Source organism: Thunnus albacares, chromosome 2, assembly GCF_914725855.1.
Source record: "Thunnus albacares chromosome 2, fThuAlb1.1, whole genome shotgun sequence".
In the NCBI taxonomy this organism is placed as follows: Eukaryota; Metazoa; Chordata; class Actinopteri; order Scombriformes; family Scombridae; genus Thunnus; species Thunnus albacares.
The window spans coordinates 35,251,500-35,276,510 of NC_058107.1; the positions used below are offsets into that span (position 1 = coordinate 35,251,500).

The 25,011-nt window shown below is 39.7% G+C and overlaps 1 protein-coding gene across 2 annotated transcripts in view; it reads right to left on the minus strand.

Moving 5' to 3' along the window:
* fras1 (Fraser extracellular matrix complex subunit 1) overlaps positions 1 to 25,011 on the minus strand; it is a 298,584-nt gene that overhangs the window by 196,736 nt on the left and 76,837 nt on the right. For both annotated transcript variants that reach the window (XM_044332436.1, XM_044332428.1), the window contains exons 3-5: positions 10,202 to 10,309; positions 4,736 to 4,828; positions 1,348 to 1,507 (exon numbers count right to left, since the gene is read on the minus strand). In XM_044332436.1, the coding sequence (XP_044188371.1) occupies positions 1,348 to 1,507; positions 4,736 to 4,828; positions 10,202 to 10,309 (361 nt within the window). The remainder of the gene's footprint in view (positions 1 to 1,347; positions 1,508 to 4,735; positions 4,829 to 10,201; positions 10,310 to 25,011) is intronic.

Below are 25,011 nucleotides of genomic sequence, written 5' to 3' on the forward strand. Positions count from 1 at the left end.
TGTGTGTGTTTTCCTGCACTGAGAAAGGTTATGCTGTTTAGCGTACATGTGTATCTTTTGTGTGTCACTGTTTCATAGAGATTTTCATGCATTTTTCACTATATATTGTGTGTTGTGTGTGTGAGATTTGTGTTCACATGCACGTCTTCCTTCAACCGTCATTAACAGAGTAGTAACTCCAGCTACAGTCAGTCAGGCGACCCTTGAGAAAGGCAGCAGAATATAACTGAAGTGAAGTGTTGTAGCAGCCTGAGGTCTTCCCCCGTCTAAATGTGCTGTGATATTCATATGATGGAGAAGCAGAGCGTCGCTGACGAATCGTGTGTCTTTTTACTTCCTGCGAGCGGAGTTGTCTTGTTTCCAGCCGGTCGTCGGTTTCAGTCGTTTTGTACTGTGCGTATGTGAAACTTGGATAATCCATCACAGTTCAGCGTGGTTGTACTGTTGTGAACTTCAAGTGTTTGTGGATTCAAGGACCAAAGACAATGAATAAAAAAAAAAGAAACATGGCTGATGTAATGTATGCATGGTAGCCGACTCTCAAAGCTTTAAAGTCTGACAATCCCACAAGCAAAAAGAAAAATCCTTCTTTATGCCTCGACGGACAGTTTTCCTGCTCAGCTGCAGTAGAAGGACTTTGACAACAAACAACAATTTACTTGACTAAATTGGACGACCAAACCCACATATAAGCTTCAAATAAACATTTAAATACATTTTTGTACAAAAGGAGGACTGTGGATTTTCTTCCCCCATCACCTACATTGTAAGTGCATCATGAAGGGATCTTCTAATGGTCAGTATGAACAGGAGGAATAATTCAAGCAAGAAAAACGCGTGTCAGTGTTCATTTGGGTACCTGACTGTTGTTTTAAAGGACCAATATGTAAGATTTAGTGGCATCTAGCAGTAAGGTCGTACATCGTAACCAACTGTATACCCCTCCCCTCCCCTTCCTAGCATGTTGGAGAAACTACGGTGGCTGCAAAACTTGCAAAAAATGGTCAGACAAACAGAGTCAGTGTTTGGTTTGTCTCTTCTGGGCTACTGTAGAAACATGGCGGGCTCCACTGAAGGGGACCCACTCCCTATGCGGATATAAAGGGCTCATTCTAAGCTAACGAAAATGCAACAATTCTTATTTTCAGGTGGTTATACACTAATTAAAACACACTTATGAATGTTATATTCCATTTCTGCCAAGTCTAGATGCCACTAAATTCTACACACTGCACCTTTAAGACAGACTTGAAAAACTGTGAAACTATCCTGATATACAATATAATATAAATATAAGGGTTTTGTAGTCTTTTAAAAGAAATAAAGAGCTGTGTGAGCAGGTGTTACCTCCGTTACGGCCACACTTGGGGCAACACTCTCCGGCTGGGGTGAATGGGCTCTGATCTACAGGACAGCTGAGAGGGGGGCAGGATGGTGTGGTGCAGGATACGCTCCCTCCGGAGCAAGTACACACCGAACAGGGTAAAGGACTCCATTGGCTGTCATGCTGCGGGAACAAGGACAAACACAGAGAGAGAGAAAGACATTTATACACAGAAACACAACCAGAGGGGGGGGGGGGGGTAAGAGAGGAAGAAGAAGAAGAAGAAGAAGAGAGACAGCGGGACGAGGGAAGCTGTTTTGCTCTCTGGGGACGAGACAACTTTAGTAAGCCTAAGCCTGAGTGGCAGACGAGAGAACAGAGTCACAGAGGGGGATAGAAGGTGGAGGAAAGATGTGTCAGAAAGAGATCACGGGAAGAAAGAAGTGAAAACAGATTAAATTAGAAAATACCGCCTTGCAGTTCTATACCTCCGCCAAACAAGTCATGTTGCAGTTTACATCCAGGTCTGTCCAGACTCATAATATTTATAGTGACGGAATTTAATAAAAGGTATTAAGTTATCACTATATTGACATGTCTGGTTCCAGTGAATAATTCCCAGTGAGAAACAAGCTGTCTTCACTTCGAGTTATGGTCCAAAAACGTGTGTTGTGAGGTCACAGTGACCTTGACCTTTGAACACCAAACTCTAACCTGTTCATCCTTGAGTCTAAGTGGATGTTTGTGCCAAACTTGAAGGTGTTTCTGCGACACATGAGCGGATGAATGGACAGAAAAACATAATGCTTCTGGCCACGGCTGTCATTGCCTTGCTGAGGCGTTAAAATAAAAGGATGTGTTTTAATATGAATAAGAAAGGTGCACTGTTAGAGGGCATTGCCTTGACATTTTCAAACTTATGTGCTCATATTTAATATTGCACGAAAACCCCTTTTAGCAGAGTGACCCGGCCACCTAAAGATGGTTTTCAACTGCGATACCAGCTCAAGGCCAACAGGAAGCTCTCCGTCGTTCTGAGTCATACTGTATGTGTGTACTAGTGTTAAGAAAATGCTTAAGGCCGTCATGTATATATAAAACCATGAGGATTTTCTATACCGTGATTGACAGACATAGATGAATCCATGCTTATGCAACCCTCTCTGGGGTATTAATTAAACATAGATATATATAATGTATCTTATAAATCTACATGCGGATATGCAGTAAAAGTTCAGATTTGTTCTTTCACTCTAAATGAGATGTCAGCGTGTCAGCGTCGCCTGCAGTCAAAGTGGTGAAGGTGAGAATTCATTCACTTCCCTTTTCCGAGGTGTCAGGCTGTGAAACCTGCAATAAACCCTCTTCACACCCTGCATGAGATATATCATTAGTATGACTTTTAATGGAAAATTGATTTAAATGCTTTTTCACCCTGAATAGCATAGATTTTTTTTGTGGGAAACAATTACACCTTTTATGGTTTTGGCATACAGATAGTACTGTACTGCGTATTTCTTCACAATCTATATATGCTAAATTAAAAGTTGTGGGTCGCAAGAGCTGTCCAGGGTGCTGATGAGCGAGTCTCTGGTTACAGTTAGATCTTTAAAGAAAAAAATAGATAATAGATATTGAAGACTGGTAGATTCAAAACCCCCAAATATTGCTGTTGTTGGACGTCTTTCAAAAACATATTGGCTGAACACACAATAAGACCTTGCCAGTCCTTTGTGATGTGCAAAAAGAGGAAAAACAAGACTTTCAGCAGACACGATTTTTTAGTAGAGATGCAGTAAAGCCCTCGAAAGGTCACGACTCCTCTCCAAACCTCTTCTCCTGGTAGTTCAGTTCCATGTAAAGTGCCACTTCACCGGGGAGGCAACACAAATGGAATCTCCAAAATTGGCCGAGACAAAAAGATGTTCCCTTTTAGGACAACATGTCCTGTACTGTATCCAAAATGGATGCCAAAAAGTCCAGCTTGTTAAGCCGGAGGCCACCCGATAGAAGATGAACAAGACAGCAATTGTTGCTTTAGTGGGACAGAGGCGGGGATAAAGGGGGAGGAGGGGGGGGCAGGTCTCTTGAAAACAGTTTTTCAGCAGTGATCAAATTTGACACATGAATCCCTTTAAAGATATACTATGCAGGGTTTGTCGGTCGGCATTTGTAAACGCAGCGTTCAAAGTTCGCAACCCTCCTCCCCCGGCTCGACCGGAGCGAGGGACAGAGAGACAGAGAGAGAGAGAGAGAGAGAGAGAGAGAGCAGTGCGAGAACAAAGCCGTGAATCAGATAAATAAAACATTATTTTCTGATTGATTCATGGTGGTTCTAAAGCACAAATAAACACGCCCACGCCCCCCCGCAATACTGCAGGAAGGTGCTGCATTGACAGATTTTGTGTGAATACGCTGTGGCCTCTCTGCAGCTCTTCATACATTCATGACACAGAGACAGAGAGCAGAGGAGAGAGACAGAGACAGCGATGTAACCTGGTCACTACCTGGGGGGCTACACACCGGGTCAATTTTGACCCGGGAGGACAACAGGTGTCATTATGTACTGTCACCAAAAGAATTGAAATGGTTTTAAAACAGTATCCCGACTAAACTTTTACATCAACATCAACATATTTTGCTCTGATCTCAACTATACTTAAAATAATTCATAATTTCTTAGTCAGGATAGTGTTGACAGTAATGACACCTGTTGTCCTTCCCGGGTCAAAATTGACCCGAGGACAACAGGAGGGTTAAAAAACATTCTCCTCACATTAAACACCATTTTCATTAACATCTGTATCTGCATATCTTATCAGGATAAGGATGAGCACATGTCATTGAGAAATGTAAATGTATATAGAGCACATGGCAACTGGATCAACCAGACAACATCTGGAGGTGATCGGATCAGATTGTAATCGGATCTGAATCAGGTGTAAATGGCATCTGTACAGTTTGACCACATTCTTAAGAAAAAACAAAATTCACCATCAAGTTAAAAGATCACTTGACTTTATCTTCCAAAAACTGTCAAAAAGCTACAGATAAGCTCTTCCTCTGCAAAGAAAAAATAAGTGGATTGCTTCTATTGACCTTGGACGCACCAAGTTTGCCAGCTCCACTTATCTAATTTGCATATTTAGCTCCACTCACAGTGATATGACAAGAATGATTGTTAATACCAGGTGTAAATGCAAAGGCCAGTGATCAGATGTCATTATTCAGATACAGATTGCATGTGTAAATAGGGGATATATTCAAATATCTTTGAATTGATCAGGTTGCATCTTTGTCTGTGCATATTATTAATATTTGGTTGAAGGGATGGATGATCAGGAGAAGAGAAAAAGGGAAAGAATGTGAAGAAGAAGAGTCTTCTCTCCTTCCTCTGTCACTTCCACTTACTCCATAAATGACTCCTTCGTATTGGCAGGAGCCCTGGGACAAGGAGAGGCACTCCGGACAGCACTTGTTAGCAGGGATCCTCAGACGCTCGCCCTTTAGAAAAGAAAACACGCACACATGAATACACACACCGAAATACACACACACACACACAATTTTACCAGCATGAATACAAAACTTGTCAATTATTATCTGTCCATTTTCATGTAAATAACCCGAGACGCCAACACAAATAAAACCACAGGACCGACAATATGGAAAAGACTCTTTCAGGCGTGCGCAACATGTAGAATACAGAGCGAGCGAGCCGGATGTGTTATAATATAGATTCACGACGCAGTCCTTTAGCTGCGCTGCCTACACGCCCTAAAAAGAGGCTGAATGTGCGGCGGGAAGCGGACAGGAAGTGCGGGAAGGAAGGCCGGACGCTGAGCCGGTGAATACTTTAGATGTTGTTTATTTGCAAATGATATGAAATGGAAGAAGGAGGAAGAGGAGGAGGAGGAGGAGGGGAAGGAATACAATCTGTGTAAGGTGGGACAAAACAACCCCCGAGGAGCTTCAGAAAATGTCTTGTGTCAATTGAAAAAGAGAAAAAAAACAAACAGACATGCACCGATTCACGAGCAGAAGGATGGAATAGATGGAAATTGAGCTATGCAGCAGGTAGTAGTTCACCTTGAATAAATAGACTGAAGGTTTATATTGTACTTTCAGCTTATTGCTATCATTACTAAACCCCGGAGCACACAAAATGAAATAAGACCACTAGCCGAAATGATGCTGAATCCTGTCAGCATCTAGAAACTGTATCTCCTCTAACAGCCACTTTGTGTTCATAAATTAAACACAGATATTCTAAACCTCACTGTTTTACATATATTTATTTACATGTCTCTTCTGTAGAGCTTTTCATTTTTCTTTAAAAAAAAAAAAAATTTGTTTCAGTCCCTCTAGCTTTTTCTCTCTGCTGCCTAAAATTTAATCACCAAAAACGTGGCCGCGGTACAAGAATGTGATCCAATTTGAGGTTTTATTGCTGCAAATAAAGATGGATGGCTCATAAACAGAGTTCATTCATTACTCATGCAGGTAACAGATTTAACCATTCTGTGCACGTTTACAGTATCTACACTAACTATGTAGTCTTTGAACAGTCAATAAAATATCTTGCAGTAACACTGTCGTCTTCATTAGTTATTGGTTTGGTCATCCTGGGGACTATTCATAGCACATAGTTTGAACCACACGTTATATTCATGGTCCATATTTCTATGCTTTGCAAAACAGTAACCATACAGTTTATCTGTTGTTATATTGCACAGGTGTCACTAAGTAGGAAGAAGGGAAACATGGCAGGAAAAGAGGAAAGTAAGAAGGCGAATGAGACTAAAAGAAGAAGGAGAGAGAGAGAAATGGAGGAACAAATGAAATAAGCAAAGAAACAAATGGAGACGAAGGAGACTAATGGAGAAAACAATGGAGGAGGAATCGAGGCAGCTGTAGCTGTAAGCTTTTATTTTCTTTTAACTGTTACTGCAGTGCCACCATTACATTACTGGGGCACCTGATAATGGTGTGAGGTTATGAAATGTATTAAATAAAAAACAGTCAAAGTCATTGTTGGTGATTCATGGTGTCACATTCATTTCAATAGTTCATGAGATTTTTGAGTTTTATGTGTTGGATTTTAAGTTATTTGCTATTTGAAATGTTAGCTACTATGTATTTTTAGCCAACAGGTATATATATATCATGAGCCTGTGCCACAAAGCTATTATGATGTTATCCAGCTAACTTGATAGATTTGCTCCTACACACACACACTCCTCAAACCTGCGACAGTTATGAATTCAAGACTATTGCTTTTCATGAAAGGTTATCAGGTGTCAGGATAGCTTGTTATATTGATGCCTTTTGTCATGTGAAACGTGAAATGTGGAGTGCTTCTCGGTAGCAGTGTGTGTAAAAAAAAAAATGTGTGTGTGTAAACAAAAGACAAAGCCACCGAGATAACCGGCTAACAACATAATCCAGCCCTGAGACACACGGGCTTCATCCTGTGATGCTTCAGAGTAGCAGAAATGATTGAGAGATGAATGTAGTTTATTGGAGAATCGTGCACACGGAGACACTACAGTTGTTTCTCCTGATAACATTTAATTAATTCATTTAGCAGAAATTGCGGGTTGCATGCAAGCATAAAAAAGATCCTCAAGTTTAAATAAACAATGAGCGCTTATTATTAAAAGGCGGCTCTGAATCAGTCATCGAATCAATCTCTGTACTTTTTAATATCTTTCAAAGTTGTGATCCGGGGGGCCCGACAACTCCCCCGGATGAAATTATAAAAATGTACCCATAACTTTTCCTCACGCCAGTATAACCAGATAAAAGTATCAAGCCGCCTGTTAAAAGGCACCAGAATACAGGAAATGACATCTACTCTGTTTAAAAATGTTCCTACGCCTGCATAACGTTGTCATATTATAACAAAAATGCATATTTCTGCACAGTTTTATAGTATTATTGTCATACTATAACATATACAGGCCTATATATTGTTTCTGTTCTTATATTACTCTAATATATATGTACAGACACAATAGATGTATTGGTAAAAATGTGTAAAATGTGTTTTTACAACATAATCGAACAGAATTAAAATTTCTATTTAAGTGTAAATTACAAAATACAAGGTAAAAAGTGTAAAACTCATGAAAAAAATGAAAAAAATAACATTTGAAGTCTCAAATTTTGGAAGGACAATGCTGAAATATTCAGTTTATTTCATGTCTCTAACATCTGCGTAGCGTCATATAACATAATGGTGCATAATAGTGCTCTATCAGTCAATTATGCTGTTTTTTAAACAACAAACCCAGATATGAGTCATCCTATCCAGACACACATACACACACACATCTGTGGTAGATGATTAATCCAGAGAGTGCATGTACGACTGCAGAAATATTAACATACGCCTCTCAAATTCAGAGATGGATTTTTAAAGAAAAAAAAGTCGATACGGGAGGAAAATGCTCGCAGATAATGGCAGTGGATGTTTAAAAAAAGAAAAAAAGCCCTATAATCAGAGACATGCAGATGATGAAAACCCTAATACTTTTTATCACAGTGTAGGTGAGAGGGAATCACATTTTAAGAGCTTTTTAAATGGAAGGTGCACAAGGCTTGGTGAGCATGATGACTAATTTTTAATTAACATCGGATCGGTAGCCAGCAGAGCACGAATGCATTAGACATTGATTGTTGCTTTAGCTCAAGAGTTGGGATTGGATTTGATGCCGTCACCACAGGCTTGACGTTTAAATCACATTTATGAAAAAGCATGGGGAGGATCCGGTGGATAGATAGAATAAAAAAAAAAAGCTTTGAAGAGCTTTGTGAATTCAAATGAACCAAAAAAAAAAAAAAAGGGGGGGTAAGCTGGAACTAACAGTATCCAAACAGTTGTCACTGTGGTAAATAGAGTGGTCCAATCAACACACTTCACTGTCCAATAGTCTGTCAGTTCACTGAGTCTTGTTGTAAGGACGACTTACAAAGACCAGTGATTAAACGGGCCCTTAAAAGAGGTTCTGCACTTCAAGGTGAAACTGAGAGAGGGAGATTAAAATATCACTAAACAAGGATTCTGCACATTCAAGGTCTTACATTTTATTCACTTTTACTGAGATGATTCTGGTTGCTGCCCTGTGGCTATGTTGATTTTGATAAAATATATCATAATCCTCACTCATTCAGTAGCTGAAAAAAAATGTCCTTCACAACATCTAAATATTGAAAATGACACGGAGTCTTCGTCTTTAAACCACAAAGAAACACATAAGTCACGGGTATAAAGAGACGTAAATACATTTTTTACAAAGGCTCTCATCCTTTTTTTGTGCAATTCGAAACACTTTCAACCAAAAGAAAGTTTAATTCTGAAAGTTTTTTCACAAAAGCTGAGTTGCTTAGGAAGAAGAAATATTCTGATTGTTCGACTTAAACCTCGGTGCTTCTCTTTGACTTGCCTGCTTTTGAACTTTTTACGCTGATTTCTACATTTTCTCCATGTTACTTCACACAGACAAAGCTCTTTAAATATTGATATTTTTTTGGCTGTTCAGTCTGTGCTGTTTGTTAGACAGTTTCATTGAGTGAAAGTAAGATAATGGAGTTTTCAGTTTAATTATTAACTGCATTAGCAATTGAGTTAACGTTATTTGTTGCAAGTCTTAAAACAACACTCAGGTATGAAGGGATCTTCTAATGGTCAGTATAAACAGGAGGAATGATTACAGCAACAAAAACATGTTTTAGTGTTCATTTAGGCTCCTGAATGTTGTTTTAAGGCAGATCTGAAAAATTGTGAACCCGTCCTTTAAGCTAGTTAACTAGTTAACACAAAACCTGCCTCCAAAATCCATTTCTATGGATAGTGCTCCATAGAATAGTGCTCTTTTACAAACTGAATAAAGTCAACTATGTTAACTAAGTTAGCTACTAGACACTAATTCCTTTAAAATCAGTTAGGCAACTAAGCTAACTAACGTTTTTGCTATCTTGACAAGCTAGCTAGCGTACACGTCTTTCAACATTATGAAATCAACAAACTGTTTGTTACAAACAGCAAGAGGTCAGAAAGTTAGAAGTTAATATTCTGATACTAAAGCTAACTTTTAAAAATAAATTGACTCACATGAGTGTAGCTAAGTTAGCCTAACTGACATTTTACCTTAAGATAGCCATACTACACTGTGTTGCTACCTTGACAAGCTAGCTAGCGTACATGTCTTTCAACATCATAAAATCAACAAACTCTTTGTTACAAACAGCACGAGGTAAGAAAGTTGGGAGCTTAATGGCCTGATACTAAAGCTAACTTTTGAAAATAAATCGACTCACAGGAGTGTAGCTAAGTTAGCCTAACTGACATTTTACCTTAAGATAGCCATACTACACTGTATTGCTACCTTAACAAGCTAGCTTGCGTACATGTCTTTCAACATCATGAAATCAATAAACTGTTTGTTACAAACAGCAAGAAGTAAGAAAGTTGGAAGCTTAATGGCCTGATACTAAAGCTAACTTTTTAAAAATAAATTGACTCACGTCAGTGTAGCTAAGTTAGCCTAACTGACATTTGGCATTAAGCTAAAAAAGAAGTTTTAGCCACCAGCTAAGCTAATTAGCTGAACTGCTTAATGTTACCTTTCAACATCATGAAACATCATGTTATAAAAAAACAACTTATACTCTAACCAAATGTCCTTTTTTGCCTTTTTTGTGCAATTTTAGCTTGTTGGAAACCTTATCTAACATGTCTTTTTTTTCAAAAAAACTGCATGTTTTTGGCTTAGAGCCATATATTCTTTAAAAAAACCTTTTTTTTATTACATTGGATATGACCTGTAGTCTCATATCCAAGAATGAAAGGCACCCTCCTGTTCACTGTCTTACCCTCTGGAAGTCACACTGGGGGTTGGGGCAGTGGGTGGGCCTGCAGATGGCCACGTCGCTGTAGCAGCTACACTCCTGACACGACTGCGGGCTCCATGATGTGTTGTTCTGTCAAGACAAAGCAGAAAACAGACATGAAACATTACTGAGGGCACACATGATTCATCGCTGCCGGAAATAAATAAATAAAATCACTCTCTTACGGCTCATTATCATATCTCAACACACCGACGTGTCATCTTCATGTTGACAACAGGCAAATGTACAGTAAACATATGTCGGACTCTTTGTGCATATTCATGTGAATGATAAAAAAAGATATTTTGACTGTATACCTGCCTGAAAGACTGTCACTTTTTTTGCAGTTAATATGTAGTAACTAGAAGCTTGAATCTTCTACATTCACACAAAACAATGATTTAAATTTCCCCCTGAAACCAAATGTAGTAATTCTGCATTGTAGATATAGAGCAGAGGTATGAAATAGAAAAACTGAATTTAAGAAACAATGGATTATGTCATTCAGTATCATAGTCTGGAGGATTTGAACTCTTTCTACTTATTGCACCAGATTGTGTTACAGGCACTTTGAGGTCCACGATAGCCGAGTAAGGTTTTACTGCTCTAGTTTACAAAATGTGAGCACCACCATAAGAAAACCATTTCACACTTTGAACTCTTATTATCCTCTATACTTAAAGCTGTAAAACACTGGAAGGATTTCTGCTGCAGGTGGAGTGAAACTGCTTTGGTGTTGATTAAAAGTCTTGAGCACCATGGCCAACGAGACAATGAAATAGGACAAAAAAAAAAAAAAAAAAGGCAGAAAGGCTGCTTGTAGTTTGGTTGCGCCCTTTAGCATGCCTGCTATTTTTCAATAGCTCATAACACCGAGCTGACAATGTCTTATGGCTAGCTTAAAGCCAAAGCTAAATCAATATTCCAGTGCCTGCATATGCTCAGATACGTATATCATTTTACAGTCCATAAATCGGATTTAGCCGGATGATTAATAATCCTCTCATGACGGGGAATGTCCACGGGCAGCTGTGCCTATGGAGTGGACACTTCGTAATGGGTGGTGACTGTCACATGTGGAGGCTTTGCTCCATTTGAGACGGTAACTAAAGCGGGCATCTTAATGGACAAGAAACCTGAGCCTCAGGTAACAACCGGACCCCTAAATGGTTGCTTATATGCTGACGTTGGAAGGTATAAGAGGGTACACAGCAGTAGGCCTTACAGAAACCTTTATTTTTTTTAAATTCTCCTGGCTGGATCTATCATGAGATGTCCTTAGATGTGCCTAATCCTGCACATTGTCTATTGGTGCACTGCAAAATGCCATAAGGGAGGGGGGGACTTTAAGGATTTGATGTAATAAACGGGCTGCTACAATCTCTGCGCCGGTAGTAAACCATTACTTTTAATTTTCTGTGAAAAATGAGAGCCAAACATAATTCTTTAAAACAACTCTACTTGGTAACTGAGTTGAAGTGCAGAGGAAAGTCGAGCAGTAAGCATGCAGTAAAACGTGGGAGTAGCTATAGGTCATGTTGAAAGACACAGACAGAGACCGCAGAATGAAAATTTAATTAGCGAAAGCAGCCAGCTGAGAGGAATAGCACTCCTGGAGAGAAACATGAGAGTTGATATGATCTCTATAGGGTGGTATGAGCTATTTATGTGTATACGTACATGTGTTTTAATTGCAAGTTTGCGGGTATGCATCGCTGCACAGCTGGGGCCAGATGTGTAACATGATTTATGTAAGGGCAAACGTTTCACGGGCAATCTCTGCACACAACGTTAATGTTTCAGCTCAGGAGGGAGAGCTAGCGGGGAGAATGTGGGTTGCTACCGAGCGCTGCAGCTTTTTTTTCATGATAGAAACCGTCTAACACAGATATACACAAGCTAAGATATATGATAATAAGTATTAACTCTGTCAAACACAAACAGATGATGCAGAAGATGCATATTAATATCTTTATATTTTGACTTTCCCCCTTTTAATTTAATATGAACAAGGCGTTTGTTGCAACACTTTATTGAAGCTATATATTGTTTTCAAAGGCTGACATTTAATAAGCCAAGACACCGTATCTTTTTTTTTTATACCTGAATAATTACAAATGACAAAACAAATTGAAATATTCTGCAAGCCTTATGTATTAATTTCAAAATGTAATAATGAGTTTATGAAGATATTCACACGGCTGCTCACTACCGAGCCAAAAGTTTTGAGCCTTTATAATACAAACACGATGCTGATGTTGTGTTTCCCAGACATGAAAACTAAAGTGCTTATTGAAATGTTTCACCAAACTTTGTACATGATGATTTTGCACTTTTCAAACAAACGCAGAAAAAATGATGTATGTAACTTTTCTAATTTGGCGTCTTAATCGGGTTTATATTGTTAGACACATTTTTTAGATATGTATGTAAATGGTTGGGGCAGAGCCGACCAATCAATGTAGAGGATCATGAAATAATGCTTTTATCATTGTAATGAACCAGTTTAATTTGAGGTCTCTGCAGAACTATAGATTATAGAAACCAAACAATATTAGGTGGTAAAGTGTCAATCAATGAGCCTCATAGACATTAAAACTGGATTTAAAAAGCCTCTTTAAAGCTGCATTTAGGTATGTCAACCTAAATGTAAATGCACACAAAGTCAAAAAGGTGCAGAAGACTGTGGTGGCTGCTGTCTCACCTATAGTGAGGATGCTCATAGGAGCCTGGTTATGTAGTAAAATCGGGGAGCCAACTTGAAAAGATACATGATTTGTGTGGGGGGGGTCTAGGGGTTCCTTCCCCACAAAATTTTTCTGCATTTCTACACCATTAACCTCTTGGATTAAGTCAAGAAACCAGTCTAGATTAGTCAGATTGAAGGTGATATGAAAACCAGGAATATGCAACAGAACAGTTTATAATTGGGTGGATCAGGACAGAAAATGATTATTAGAAGAATGGCTGTTTCATATTTATAATTTTTTAAATTATATTAACAAAAACATTATGTAGTCTTAAATGTTAGTAGGTTGAAGGCTACTAGGCCATCTTCAAGGTTAAACAAGGACAAACAGTTTATATAAATGAAATAAGTACAACACATCACCATATGATTTGGATAATTAAACCAAGTTAAACCAGGTTAAACGTGAAGGTTGCTATTCTCAATTCTCACAAGGCATCTTCAAAGTCTGACAACTGCAACAAAGCATAAATAATATGGACTCACAACATCTATCTAACTCCAATCCCACACACTGGTTCTACTGGGAGCTATTAGCACCACTAGCTGATGTAGTTGTGATGTTATACAGGAATAAATAATCATAACCTCAAAAGCAGATTATGCTATATTATACTATACTATATTATCTCAAATCAAGAACTATTTTAATGCACAACTCAGAAGATGGTCATTTTCAAGGACTAGACCTCAGTTCCTCTTAGAGTAAACTTGCAGCTCTCATTTAGCCTGTATGAGAGAATAATCATAATAATGAAAGCAAAGCGCAGAGCAGCCAGATGAGAGATCATTACACGGAGTGATGCATCATCATATTTAAATATAACTCCATCCAAAGTCTAAAACTGACTAAAACTGAAACTAAAGCAAAGTATTCTGCAGACGTCTAAATGAGATACTCTCCACTGCTGAATATTTGTTAATTCAGACACTTTGGGGCTCTGTTCGTCTCATGAGGGTGAGATTTTTTTTATAACTTGCTTTTGTCAGTTGCTGAAAATAGAAAAATGATCATTGATATAAGCTGCTTAAATATAATCACCTGGTTATTTTTAAAAAAGACAAAAAGTGGGGGAACAAAACCATAACTTTGCTCCTCCTAACTGAATAATAAGGATGCATTTGCTCCATTTGCTCAGGCGCCTATGAGGATGTCTATGATACTGAATTTATGTGCAGAAGCTCAAAACATCCATTAGCTGTTTGTGACCAACAAGGACAACATTTGAGAAAGTGAAGGGCAACACTTTTATGTTTTCTACAAACATTCAGGGTCTTCCATTTACTTTTCTGTCTTTGCATTTTTTTTTTTTTAAATTCCAAACAGGATGTGGCAATTCAAGAAAAAAGCAATCCAGGAAAAGTACAAAAGAAGATTCACTGCAACAAGACACTCAGAATTGCATCTATCGGTGCATCCGAGCTATTACACGGAGAGACTATCTCTCAGGTAATATGTTCTGCTTTGCAAAGAGCAATTCACACGGAAGAGTGAGATCAGTTTGTCACGCCGAGTATCACGATTCCTCTCAGTCTCCCAGTTTGCATAAAACAGGTCAGAGACACCTGCCCCCCATCCCCCCTCCTCCTCCCTCGTCCTCCGGCCTTTTCTGAACTATATAATACAAAAGTATCTTCCATATGGTCACCGTTAAAAGGGTCGAGTTCAGCGACGCTCTCCGCTTTTGGCGACAATTTGTTCTTCATCAGACAGCTTTCTAAAAGTTGAGGTTCAAAGCAAAACTTATAAATGGAAAATCTTTCTGATTGGACCAGAACGGCAGAACTTCAGGCTATTCAGTAATTCCTTCCTGGAGTATAAAACTCTACTCAAGTGAAAGCAGGAAAGATTGATTTTTTTAGAAAAGTTATTTAAAAAAAGAACAGTACATGAATACAGCATGAAAAAAAACTGTTGAATTACAAGAGAAAGTACAAGAACTTTTAATTTGAAACTTTAATTCCCTGCAAAATAGCTGGTTAAAGGTTCATTTGTGCATCAAGCTTGTAAGTGCGAGTGGATTTAAGTGCACATTTATGACATTTTATGACTCTTACAGGAGGGAAAGCAAAAACTCAGACACTTGGAAGTTCGTTGAAAATAAAAATAATTTCATTTAAGTGTGTTATTAACAGCAGACCTTTCCTTCTAATTACCTACTTGGGTTTAAATGGACTAAAAAAATTAAATTCTTGTCCAAACCCTTGAAATGCATGCATGTCTTTGAGATGATATTAATAACCTGCATGTGTATATTTGTTGTTTGTAAAACAAGAACATCATGTGGAATATTTAGATCGCTTTGACTTAAATTGGGTAAGGAGGTTAGCGGGGTTAATAATAAAGTCTGTGTGCATGGGGTCGCCTCAGAAATAAGTTTCCTGTTATGGCTCTGTGGCTGCCATTCATGTCAGGAACTCTTCCTGAGTAGAGCTCTGTGTAAAATTAGCGCAGCGGCTAACAGTATATAGGAGGAGACTTTGGCTCGGACTCGGCTGCACGCCACGGCCTCGGAGTGCGAGTCCATTTCAGCCCTGGTCTCGGGGGGATCAGGAAGGTTGCACTCTATTCCAAATCCTTGTTCTGTTTGCCTGCTGAATAGACCATGAGCAGAATGGGATTGACCCCGGGTTCGCTGTTAACACGGACCTCTTAAAGCGGCCAGGGCATGGAAGCCAGGGAGGCCCCCACCCCCCCCTTCTTGCTCTGACAAGTCCGAGCCAGGGGAGCTATACAGCAGACAGCAGCGTGAGTGGCAGCGGCAATTCCTCCCATCAGATTGTCCCCAACAGGGACCCGTACCTGGGATTCATTCATTTAACGTCTAAGGAGTTGAGGGCTTATTTCATTCCCCCCCTGGAGAGAGACTCAGATTTGATTTAGGACTGAACTGGCTCAGTCTACATGGCTGGACGTCTTTAATTTCATAAAAAAACAGATCCATACCTCTCACACACAGTATATTCTAGTCGTAGGCTGTCATATAGGGCCTGCTTGAGGTTTGTAAAAGTGAATAAAGAACACACCTTTCCATGCTGAGCTAAGCCAGCTGTTGGTGCATCAAATCTAAGAAATTTTAATCTGAAGTCACATTAAAGGACATGTGAATATTTGTGTTATATAAAAAATCTTGGCTCTTTTCTTCATTTGCTTATGTCATGACAGTGATGAGCAGTAGGACAGTGTGAATACAGAAACACTACATGACAGATGAAATATGGTGCCTTCAAATATAGTCACGTATCATGTTTACAAATAGAGTCTATATCAATGATTCACTGGTGGGTAGGGCTGTGACCTCTGACTATTCTTACAATCAAATGATTTATTGAAATTGTAATTTATCTGTAAAATGCCAGAAAATATTTTTTAAAAAAATGCAGATTACAAGTTTCCAGAGGCCGAGGTCACTTCAAATGACATTTGAAGACTGAAGTTTCGTCTGACCAACAGTCCAAAAAAATATATATATTTAATTTACAAAGATATAAAAGCTGAGAACTACCAAATATTTAGCTTTTAGTGGTTGATAAATGTTAAATCAATTATCAAAATGTTGTAAATTTGTTGTTGTTTCAAATAATTTATCTTAAAAAAATGTATCTCTCATTCCTCAACATGACTTTTCAATGCAGAAAACATTCAAGTGTTTTTGAAGAAAGACTTTTTGTTCTCACTTTTCCGACCATCAGAAAATGCTAAAAAATGTCAATCGCTGCTTCCAAAAAGCCCAACGTGACGTCCTCACATGCCCCGTTTTGTCCCAGACAACAGTCCACAACCCAAAGGTCTTCAGTTTAGTATCATAGAAGTCTAAATAAACAGAAATTATTCACATTTGAGAAGCTGGAATCAGAGAATTTGGACATTTTGTCTTAAAAAAATGACTCAAAACAAAACAAGCCATATAACATACACCTGACTACTTTAATGAGATCCTGCTATTGACCCTCAACATATGCTAACTTGACGGGGGAGAACAGGGGACTGTGTGTTCTCATCAGTTAACAAGGAAGTTAAGTGATGAGGAAAATACAGAAGAAGACTGCAGTCATACTGGGAGGTTCCCAGCATGGAGTGTGTCTTCCTGAATGAAAATGAAGCATGATGAAGCTGAAAAACAACCTGCATCCTCAAGTCAATTCAGCCGGAACAAATAAAGAGGGAGGGGATTACTCGGTTGCCCCATACACCGGCTTAAGTAGCTGATTGAATTAAAATCCATTGGAGAACAAAAGGCAAGAGTCAAACGTTAACAGGGCTCAGTTTTCTGTCACTGTCAATAACGTTTTTTGGACTCTCCCATTCAAGACGGGGGCAGTGTGAAGAAAGGCAGCCTGTCAGGCAAGCAAAATGTAATTGGGCTAAAATTGGGCCAGGAGCTGATAGAAACTGAAGCTATTACTGAGGCAAATTCAATCTGGGGACGTGATGGCTTACAGCAGCCAGAGGAGCTTGAGATGGCTGCAAAACCGCTTGAGCTTCTCCTCGAGGGAAACCTGGTTCTGTCAACACAGCTTTATGTTTACAGCTGATCAGACGGAGGCCTTGTACTACACAAACCTTTGTGCACTTCAGCTTACATGTAACATACAGCCCGGTCAGGTTTCATCAGTGTAATACATGCTAACAGCAGAGAGGGGTCACGTGACCAAAAAGGGTGAAATCAAGACCCACTGGGAACACTGGAAATAACTTTTTTTTAACCCTCTTTCTCCTCTTTTTGAGTTGTGTGGTGGCTTTAGTCTATAAACACTGAATAGCACAGGAAATACTTAAGACAAAAAAGCAATGCTGCAACAAGACAGGGTGGGTTTGATGAGGGACTCACTTCTTTACTGGAAACTTTTAGTATCACCATCACATCTGTTCGCTTCACAAAATAGTACTCAGGCAAACCACTTGATGCATGTCCTCTGTGGGCTTGTGAAACTTATTGTTTTAATTGCAGGACATCACTAACTTATATAAAAGGTAGATGAGGCACATTCAAAGAACTTGGGTTAACTAAAAAGGTAACTTTGAACATTTTTATCAAAGGATAACTGATATTTAATGTGGTAATGTGGCTCTGAGGTTGTTTTTTCCTTTGTTTTTATGTGTGCTGTTCCAAATTAGGCACGTATCATCCCACGAGAATTTAAGTGTATCTTTAGACTTTATCACAAAAGAGATTTTTCTGCTTAAGTTGTACAAAAGACATACAACTAATTAATAAACATAAAACAAGACTAAGAGTCTACAGCAATGCTAGCTGCTCTGTGAGACTGTATGTAGGCAAAGCTGTGAGGGAGCTAAATGCTAACATTAGCATGCTAACATGCAATATCCTGATGCTAAGAGGCAGGTATAATATATACATAATAATACAAAAGACATACAACAGATTAATAAACATAAAACAAGACTAAGAGTCTACAGCAATGCTAGCTGCTCTGTGAGACTGTATGTAGGCAAAGCTGTGAGGGAGCTAAATGCTAACACTAGCATGCTAACATGCAATATCCTGATGCTGAGAGGCAGGTATAATATATACATAATAATACAAAAGACATACAACAGATTAATAAACATAAAACAAGACTAAGAGTCTACAGCAGTGCTAGCTGCTCTGTGAGACTGTATGTAGGCAAAGCTGTGGGGGAGCTAAATGCTAACACTAGCATGCTAACGTGCAATATCCTGATGCTGAGAGGCAGGTATAATATATACATAATAATACAAAAAACATACAACAGATTAATAAACATAAAACAAGACTAAGAGTCTACAGCAATGCTAGCTGCTCTGTGAGACTGTATGTAGGCAAAGCTGTGGGGGAGCTAAATGCTAACACTAGCATGCTAACGTGCAATATCCTGATGCTGAGAGGCAGGTATAATATATACATAATAATACAAAAAACATACAACAGATTAATAAACATAAAACAAGACTAAGAGTCTACAGCAATGCTAGCTGCTCTGTGAGACTGTATGTAGGCAAAGCTGTGGGGGAGCTAAATGCTAACACTAGCATGCTAACGTGCAATATCCTGATGCTGAGAGGCAGGTATAATATATACATAATAATACAAAAGACATACAACAGATTAATAAACATAAAACAAGACTAAGAGTCTACAGCAATGCTAGCTGCTCTGTAAGACTGTATGTAGGTAAAGCTGTGAGGGAGCTAAATGCTAACACTAGCATGCTAACGTGCAATATCCTGACGCTAAGAAGCAGGTATGTATTCATAATATTTATATATATTATAGTTTAGGTTGTTAGCATGCTAACAACTGATCATAATACTAAACACAAGTACAGCAGAGGCCGGTGGGGATTTCTATTGTTTTGCAGATATTTGACATAAACTAAATTAATTTAAAATTTAAATTTTTTGCTGGTGCTGGAGATCAGCAAAGTCATTATTAGGATACATTGCCTGGACACCATAACCTTAAGTGCCAGATAGTTTGTTACACAGAACCATCTGAGAAGTCACCCTTGGAAACTGTTTGGAAAAGGGCAGGCACTTTCAAAAAATACTTGGCAGGTGATTGGAGGAACCATCTATCTATCACCATCTATCACAGGCTAATGCGTCTCGCTGTCATCGCACGTAAACTACGCCCCTAGCTGCCAGTAGTTCTAGGAAGCGCATAACTTGAAGTCTGACAAGACGGATCCTCGTGTGATCTCGTGAATCCAGATGCCTCGCAAGGTAATGAAAGCCATGAATGTCTCTAAGAACTTTTATGCCAATCCATCAAGTAGATGTTGAGATATTTCACAAGTGAAAACTTTGACCTGCTGGTGGTGCTTAATTAAAGGTCAGGGGATCGATAAAGTAATTAGGATTCATCATCTGGGAATCATGAATGTCTGTGCAAACTTTCATGGCAGTTCAGCCAATAGTTGCAGAGATATTTCAGTCTGGAGGAAAGTAGTGGACTGACTGACTGAAATTGCCATCCCCGTGCTGCTAAAAAGTTGTCAGAACAGCCAGTTCAAAGGATGCCGGAGGAAAATAAGATGTTTGATGTTTCCTTGATAACAAAAAAAAAAGGGACTCGAGCAGCTCAACTGATGCGAACGGCACACAAAGAGAAAATGCTGCACTATGTCCTATTTTATTTATTTAAAATACTGAGCCACAGCACACCAGCAACCTGACAATGCAGTAACAAGTTCTAATTTCAGGTAGCCTGTTCACTCTTTCTCATTATCGCTGCCTGCTATCGAGCTGCCTCCTCCTCATCATTCTGGATCTTCACTACGAGCAGCAGAAGGAGTCTTAACATTGCCGTTTTTTGGAGGGCAACAGCTGTGTCGCTCCTTAATTCCCAGCCGAAATGAATTCAAATATATTCATTTGCTGCCATTTAATTGCTTTTACCCCACAACTTTCTTCAGTACTGGCCGAGTAATTATATGCTAATTCCTTGCGATGCAAGCTGTGAAAACAAGAAAAGTTATTGCGCTGCCCAGCTGAAGGACACCTTAAACTGTCACCGTTTCTGCCAAAAAGCCAGATTTAATCGAAGCTTTGGCAAATATGGAAAGCAGTCACAAGGAGTAAAGAGATGGATTTGGCTGCTATGTGATCTCATCATGAATGTCTATGGCTGTCCTGTGAGCTATCCATCATCTGACCCCACCAAATACATGCTATTTAGCAGCTGAGGAATCTGCATGTAAAGCAGGAGACTGTGTGATCTGCCACTGGGTACGCATTGTTATGCTAATACTCACACATAATCGCCTGGGGGGGGGGGGGGGGGGGGGGGGAAGGCTGAGTTTAAAAGTTGTGACTTAGCTCATTGATTCAACTTTCCCCTCATGCCTCCGGTCCAATTAGAGGACCTGCTGCTAAGACATGACAAATGACTGGCTGATCACTGGCCTCCCAACACCCATAAATCCAGCTGTCTGCCCTCGCCCCGCCCTGGCTGCTATCGCTCCTGCAGCCAAATATCAGCATCCAGCACGTAATGGGTTCTGGATCATCAAACAGATGGCCCAAAGAGTCAGGGTCCACCACAGAGAGAGAGAGAGAGAGAGAGAGAGAGAGAGAGAGAGAGAGAGAGAGAGATCGGTGCTGAAAAGCCACAGGGATCATGAACGGAAAAACAAAAGATTGTTTTGTGAGACAGAACTGTTTCATAAATAGATTTTAGGAGCGTGTTTGTTGTATATTTCATGAGATGATTAATTTAGATGCAGTTTAACAGAAACATCTGCTTGATAGCAAAGACTTGAGTCACATCAAACCAGTTTTTTTTTTTTTTTTATATATATAATGGCGCACTGCAAAAGACACCACCACTAAAATAACTACAGGCGGTTCTGCTGGGATTATTCCAGCCTGCAGTAACCGCGACTGACCCATTTAGGAGGGTCAAGAATAGAAATGCACACTCATAGCTCACCAGTTAATATTTTTTTTTTTTGAACTTTCAAGGCATCGAACTGCAAAACAAAATATAAAGAAACCGACCGCAGAGAGGGGGTATGAGATTACATAAATCATAAATAAAGTTAAAGAGACAGACTTACAGCTAACACAAGAGGGGTTTATGACAAGGCCAGGTGTGATATAACTTGCCAAACAGCTCTGCGCACAAACAGAAGCATTTTACTCAATAATTCAACTCCACTGTCTCAGCGGCCATTAGCTCTAATGAAAAATCCATGACACAATTCCATCCGAAAGTTTTAATGCTGCTCTGACAGTTTGTGCTGCACTTTAAGCTTAGTTTGATTTGGAAATTTTCAGCATTGGAAAGATAAAAATGAGTCAAAGAAAAGGGGGAAAAGGAGGGGAGGAGGGGGGTTACAGTGACAGAGATGCAGGTGTACAAAAAGTACAAAAAGTGAATCACATACTGTCTTTCATCTCACAGACCTGCAGTGATATATAATGCATGCTGCTGGTATTCAATCTCAGACGCTTGTTTTCTTTTCATTGTAAGCCTTTTTTAGAGGAAGCTGACTCATTCATTATCCAGTTTACAGGTTCCTCACATCTGACAAAACTCATTTGCATTCACTCCAAAAAAAAAAAAAAAAAAAAAAAAAGATTTCATGTCGGAAGCCACGTTGCGTAATTCAAAATCCTGTTTGACAAATCTATCTCATTTGTTCCTGTTTCGTTGCTCCTATTATAAGCCTACAGTGTCCAACCTGAGCTCCGATGATGCAGACACATCACCGTCCCCTCCACAGTTTCACATGTTTCACCCCCAACGCCAAACAGCTCGGAAAAAACAACAGTCTACAGCTCTTAGAGAAGAACAACAGCTTTTAGGCTAACAAAACAAAGGGTAAATAATTCATTTAGTATGTACATAGCTTTGTGAGCAAGCCTCTGAAGTTTTTTTTTTTATTGTTTTATCCTCTAAATACTCCTGAAGACGAGGAAGAAGATGCATTAAAAGTGTCTCACTCTGCAGGGATTCTCCTGCGAGCCTGATTCGACCCTCACATCCATGTGCACTAGTTTTTAATAATGCATCGGCTTTCCACTCAGGCGTGGTGAAAGTCATGTTAGGTGATCTCTCAGCTACAGAGTAACCAGGGATTTGAGGCTGAACAAGTTTCTAAATCACAGTTTTCCACCTTGGAGGAATGTCGAAAATGCAACTTGAATTAAAAATTGACGACGAGTGATTTCTGACCCATTTTAAATGCCTCCCCGTTTCTTGCGGGGAGCTTATGAATCTGTAACCGAATTTTAATTTGGGGCAGCTGTGAACATTGCTGGAGCCCTCTGCACTGCAATACGACTGCAAATCCTGTTTCTGAGTGACACCATCTGGATAATGTTTCATGAAACTCCTGCTGTAACTTCAGACCCATCAGACAAGAAGAAAAGGTGAAAGGTCACAGGATGTCCCGTTGGCAGGTCTACTAGCTGGCGCTCAAGCTAACATGCATGCTGGCTACTAAACCAGTGTTATGTTGCACATTCCCAGCCAGGGTTGAACTTTAAACACAGGCTGCACGAAGCTAAATTAACTGCTTTATACATAGTTAACCCAGAACTGTGGCCGGGTCGCTCTGTGTGTACCATCATACTCTGAGAGAACATCATGTAAACTCACTGAAAAATACATTAAGACATATAAAACCTTTTTAACTGTTCATTTTAGCTCCTTGCAGACACACACTCGTGATTTTAGGTCTGGCGAGGAAGATTTCCAAACCCAAGAAGTTACATAAAATGGATAAAGCAAGATATAGTTTACTGCAACATCCTTTTAGATATGACACATTTCAGTAAATCCGTATGCAGACCAAGTCAGGCGTTTTTGGGACATTCTCCGCGGGGTTTCTCGCTTCTCTCTCTGTCGCCGGTGCTCTGAGCTCGCTTGCATTCTCTCTCTTTTTCTCTCATCTTATTCGGGAAGCCGTCAGCAAAGCCTTATTTTACATTTAACGTTGTCAAACGAGGAGATATGTCTCCTAGTGATGTCTTTGTCCTCCCTCACAGCAGAATTGTAAAGCTCTGATCAGTCTCTGATCACCAGCTGTGATTGGTCACCACAGGTTGCGTTCTTCCAAAAGTTGATTCTGGTTCAACTTACTCGCCGCAGGCCGCAGCAGAACCCCTGCAGCCCCCCTACCTCCACAGCCTTCAAATGAATGGGAGGACTGGAATTAAGCCTTTCACTATCACATGAATCCCATAAACAAACAAACAAACAGACAACTGGTAGAATAGCCTCAGTATACTGCCATCTAGTGTTTGTGCTGCTCACTTCGGCTGAACCCCGATTTATAACGTCACGTACCTTCAGGAGATGCTCTGACATCACTCTTCCATAAAACCAGCAGAAATATGGCCTGAAGATGCACATAAACCCTCCCATCCCCTGCACTTCCTCGCACTCTCCATCCTTCGCTCACACAGAAAAGCATTTGTCCATATTGTGATGTGGAGTGAACAGACTGAAACAGTGTGTAATAGCTCTCTTTAAGACAAAAAATCCTGGTCCCTTTACCTCTTGGCAGGCTGTAAAAGCAGCAAGACTTTCTTTTCAGGGTGTTAAAAGTGCAGCAGTACTTTAGCAAGCAGCATATAGTAAAAAAAAAAGAGGCAAAAAACATCTGCTACCAGAAATATGCAGCGAGTTCAAGAAGCAGCGGTTGATAAAAACGAAATTTTATGCTCATAAAACAAGCAGGGTTTGCACATCACTCTTTATGGATTTAAAACGACCAGACATACTGGCTACCGGTCTCTTTTAGACAAGCACACACACACACAGATGAGGATGTATGGATTACCAGGGAGGCAGCTCTCTGACAGCTTTTGCGGCCAGAGGGAACCTGACACAGGAAACAAGGCGTAATGCTGTCTGAATGAGAAGAGCAGCAGCTGTGTGTGTGTGTGTGTGTGTGTGTGTGTGTGTGTGTGTGTGTGCCATCATCTAGTTTAACACCAGGCTCTACCCTCTGAGCTACAAAACAAAAATAACATATGTCATTAGGTATCTGTGAGCGCGTTAGTGTGGAGTAGAAGAAGGCAATTAGAGCTGAGTTAAGATGAGGCTGGCAAACACACAATGCGAATGCACTAACTGTAGTGTAGAGCTGCAAGAAACACACGCTCGTGCACACTTTTCTAACACTTTCACACTCCCTGTAGGTCAGCGCACTCACACCGAGATGGTTTCGGGCACGTTGGTTTGTTTAGAAACGGCTGCAAACGCTAGTAACAGCGATCACGTTTTCAGTCTCCGGAGAGTAGTTCTGTGTAAGGCAGATGCTCACTGAGCATGTGCGGGAGCACGGTCCTGTTTACAGCTTTACTAGCTGGTTGTGCTACATTATCACAGACTGAAAGTGTTCAAACTAAACATGGAAGAGGTTCAGTTTTTATGCTCCACATATCTGGAACAAACTCCCAGAAAACTGCAGGTCTGCTGCGACTCTCAGTTCTTTTAAATCAAAGCTGTTTGCAGCTTTTTTTCAATCAGATTTGAGGCTTTTGATTAATATCTAACACTGCACTGTTACATTTACTCTCCTGTTTAATCCGTCCTATTCTATT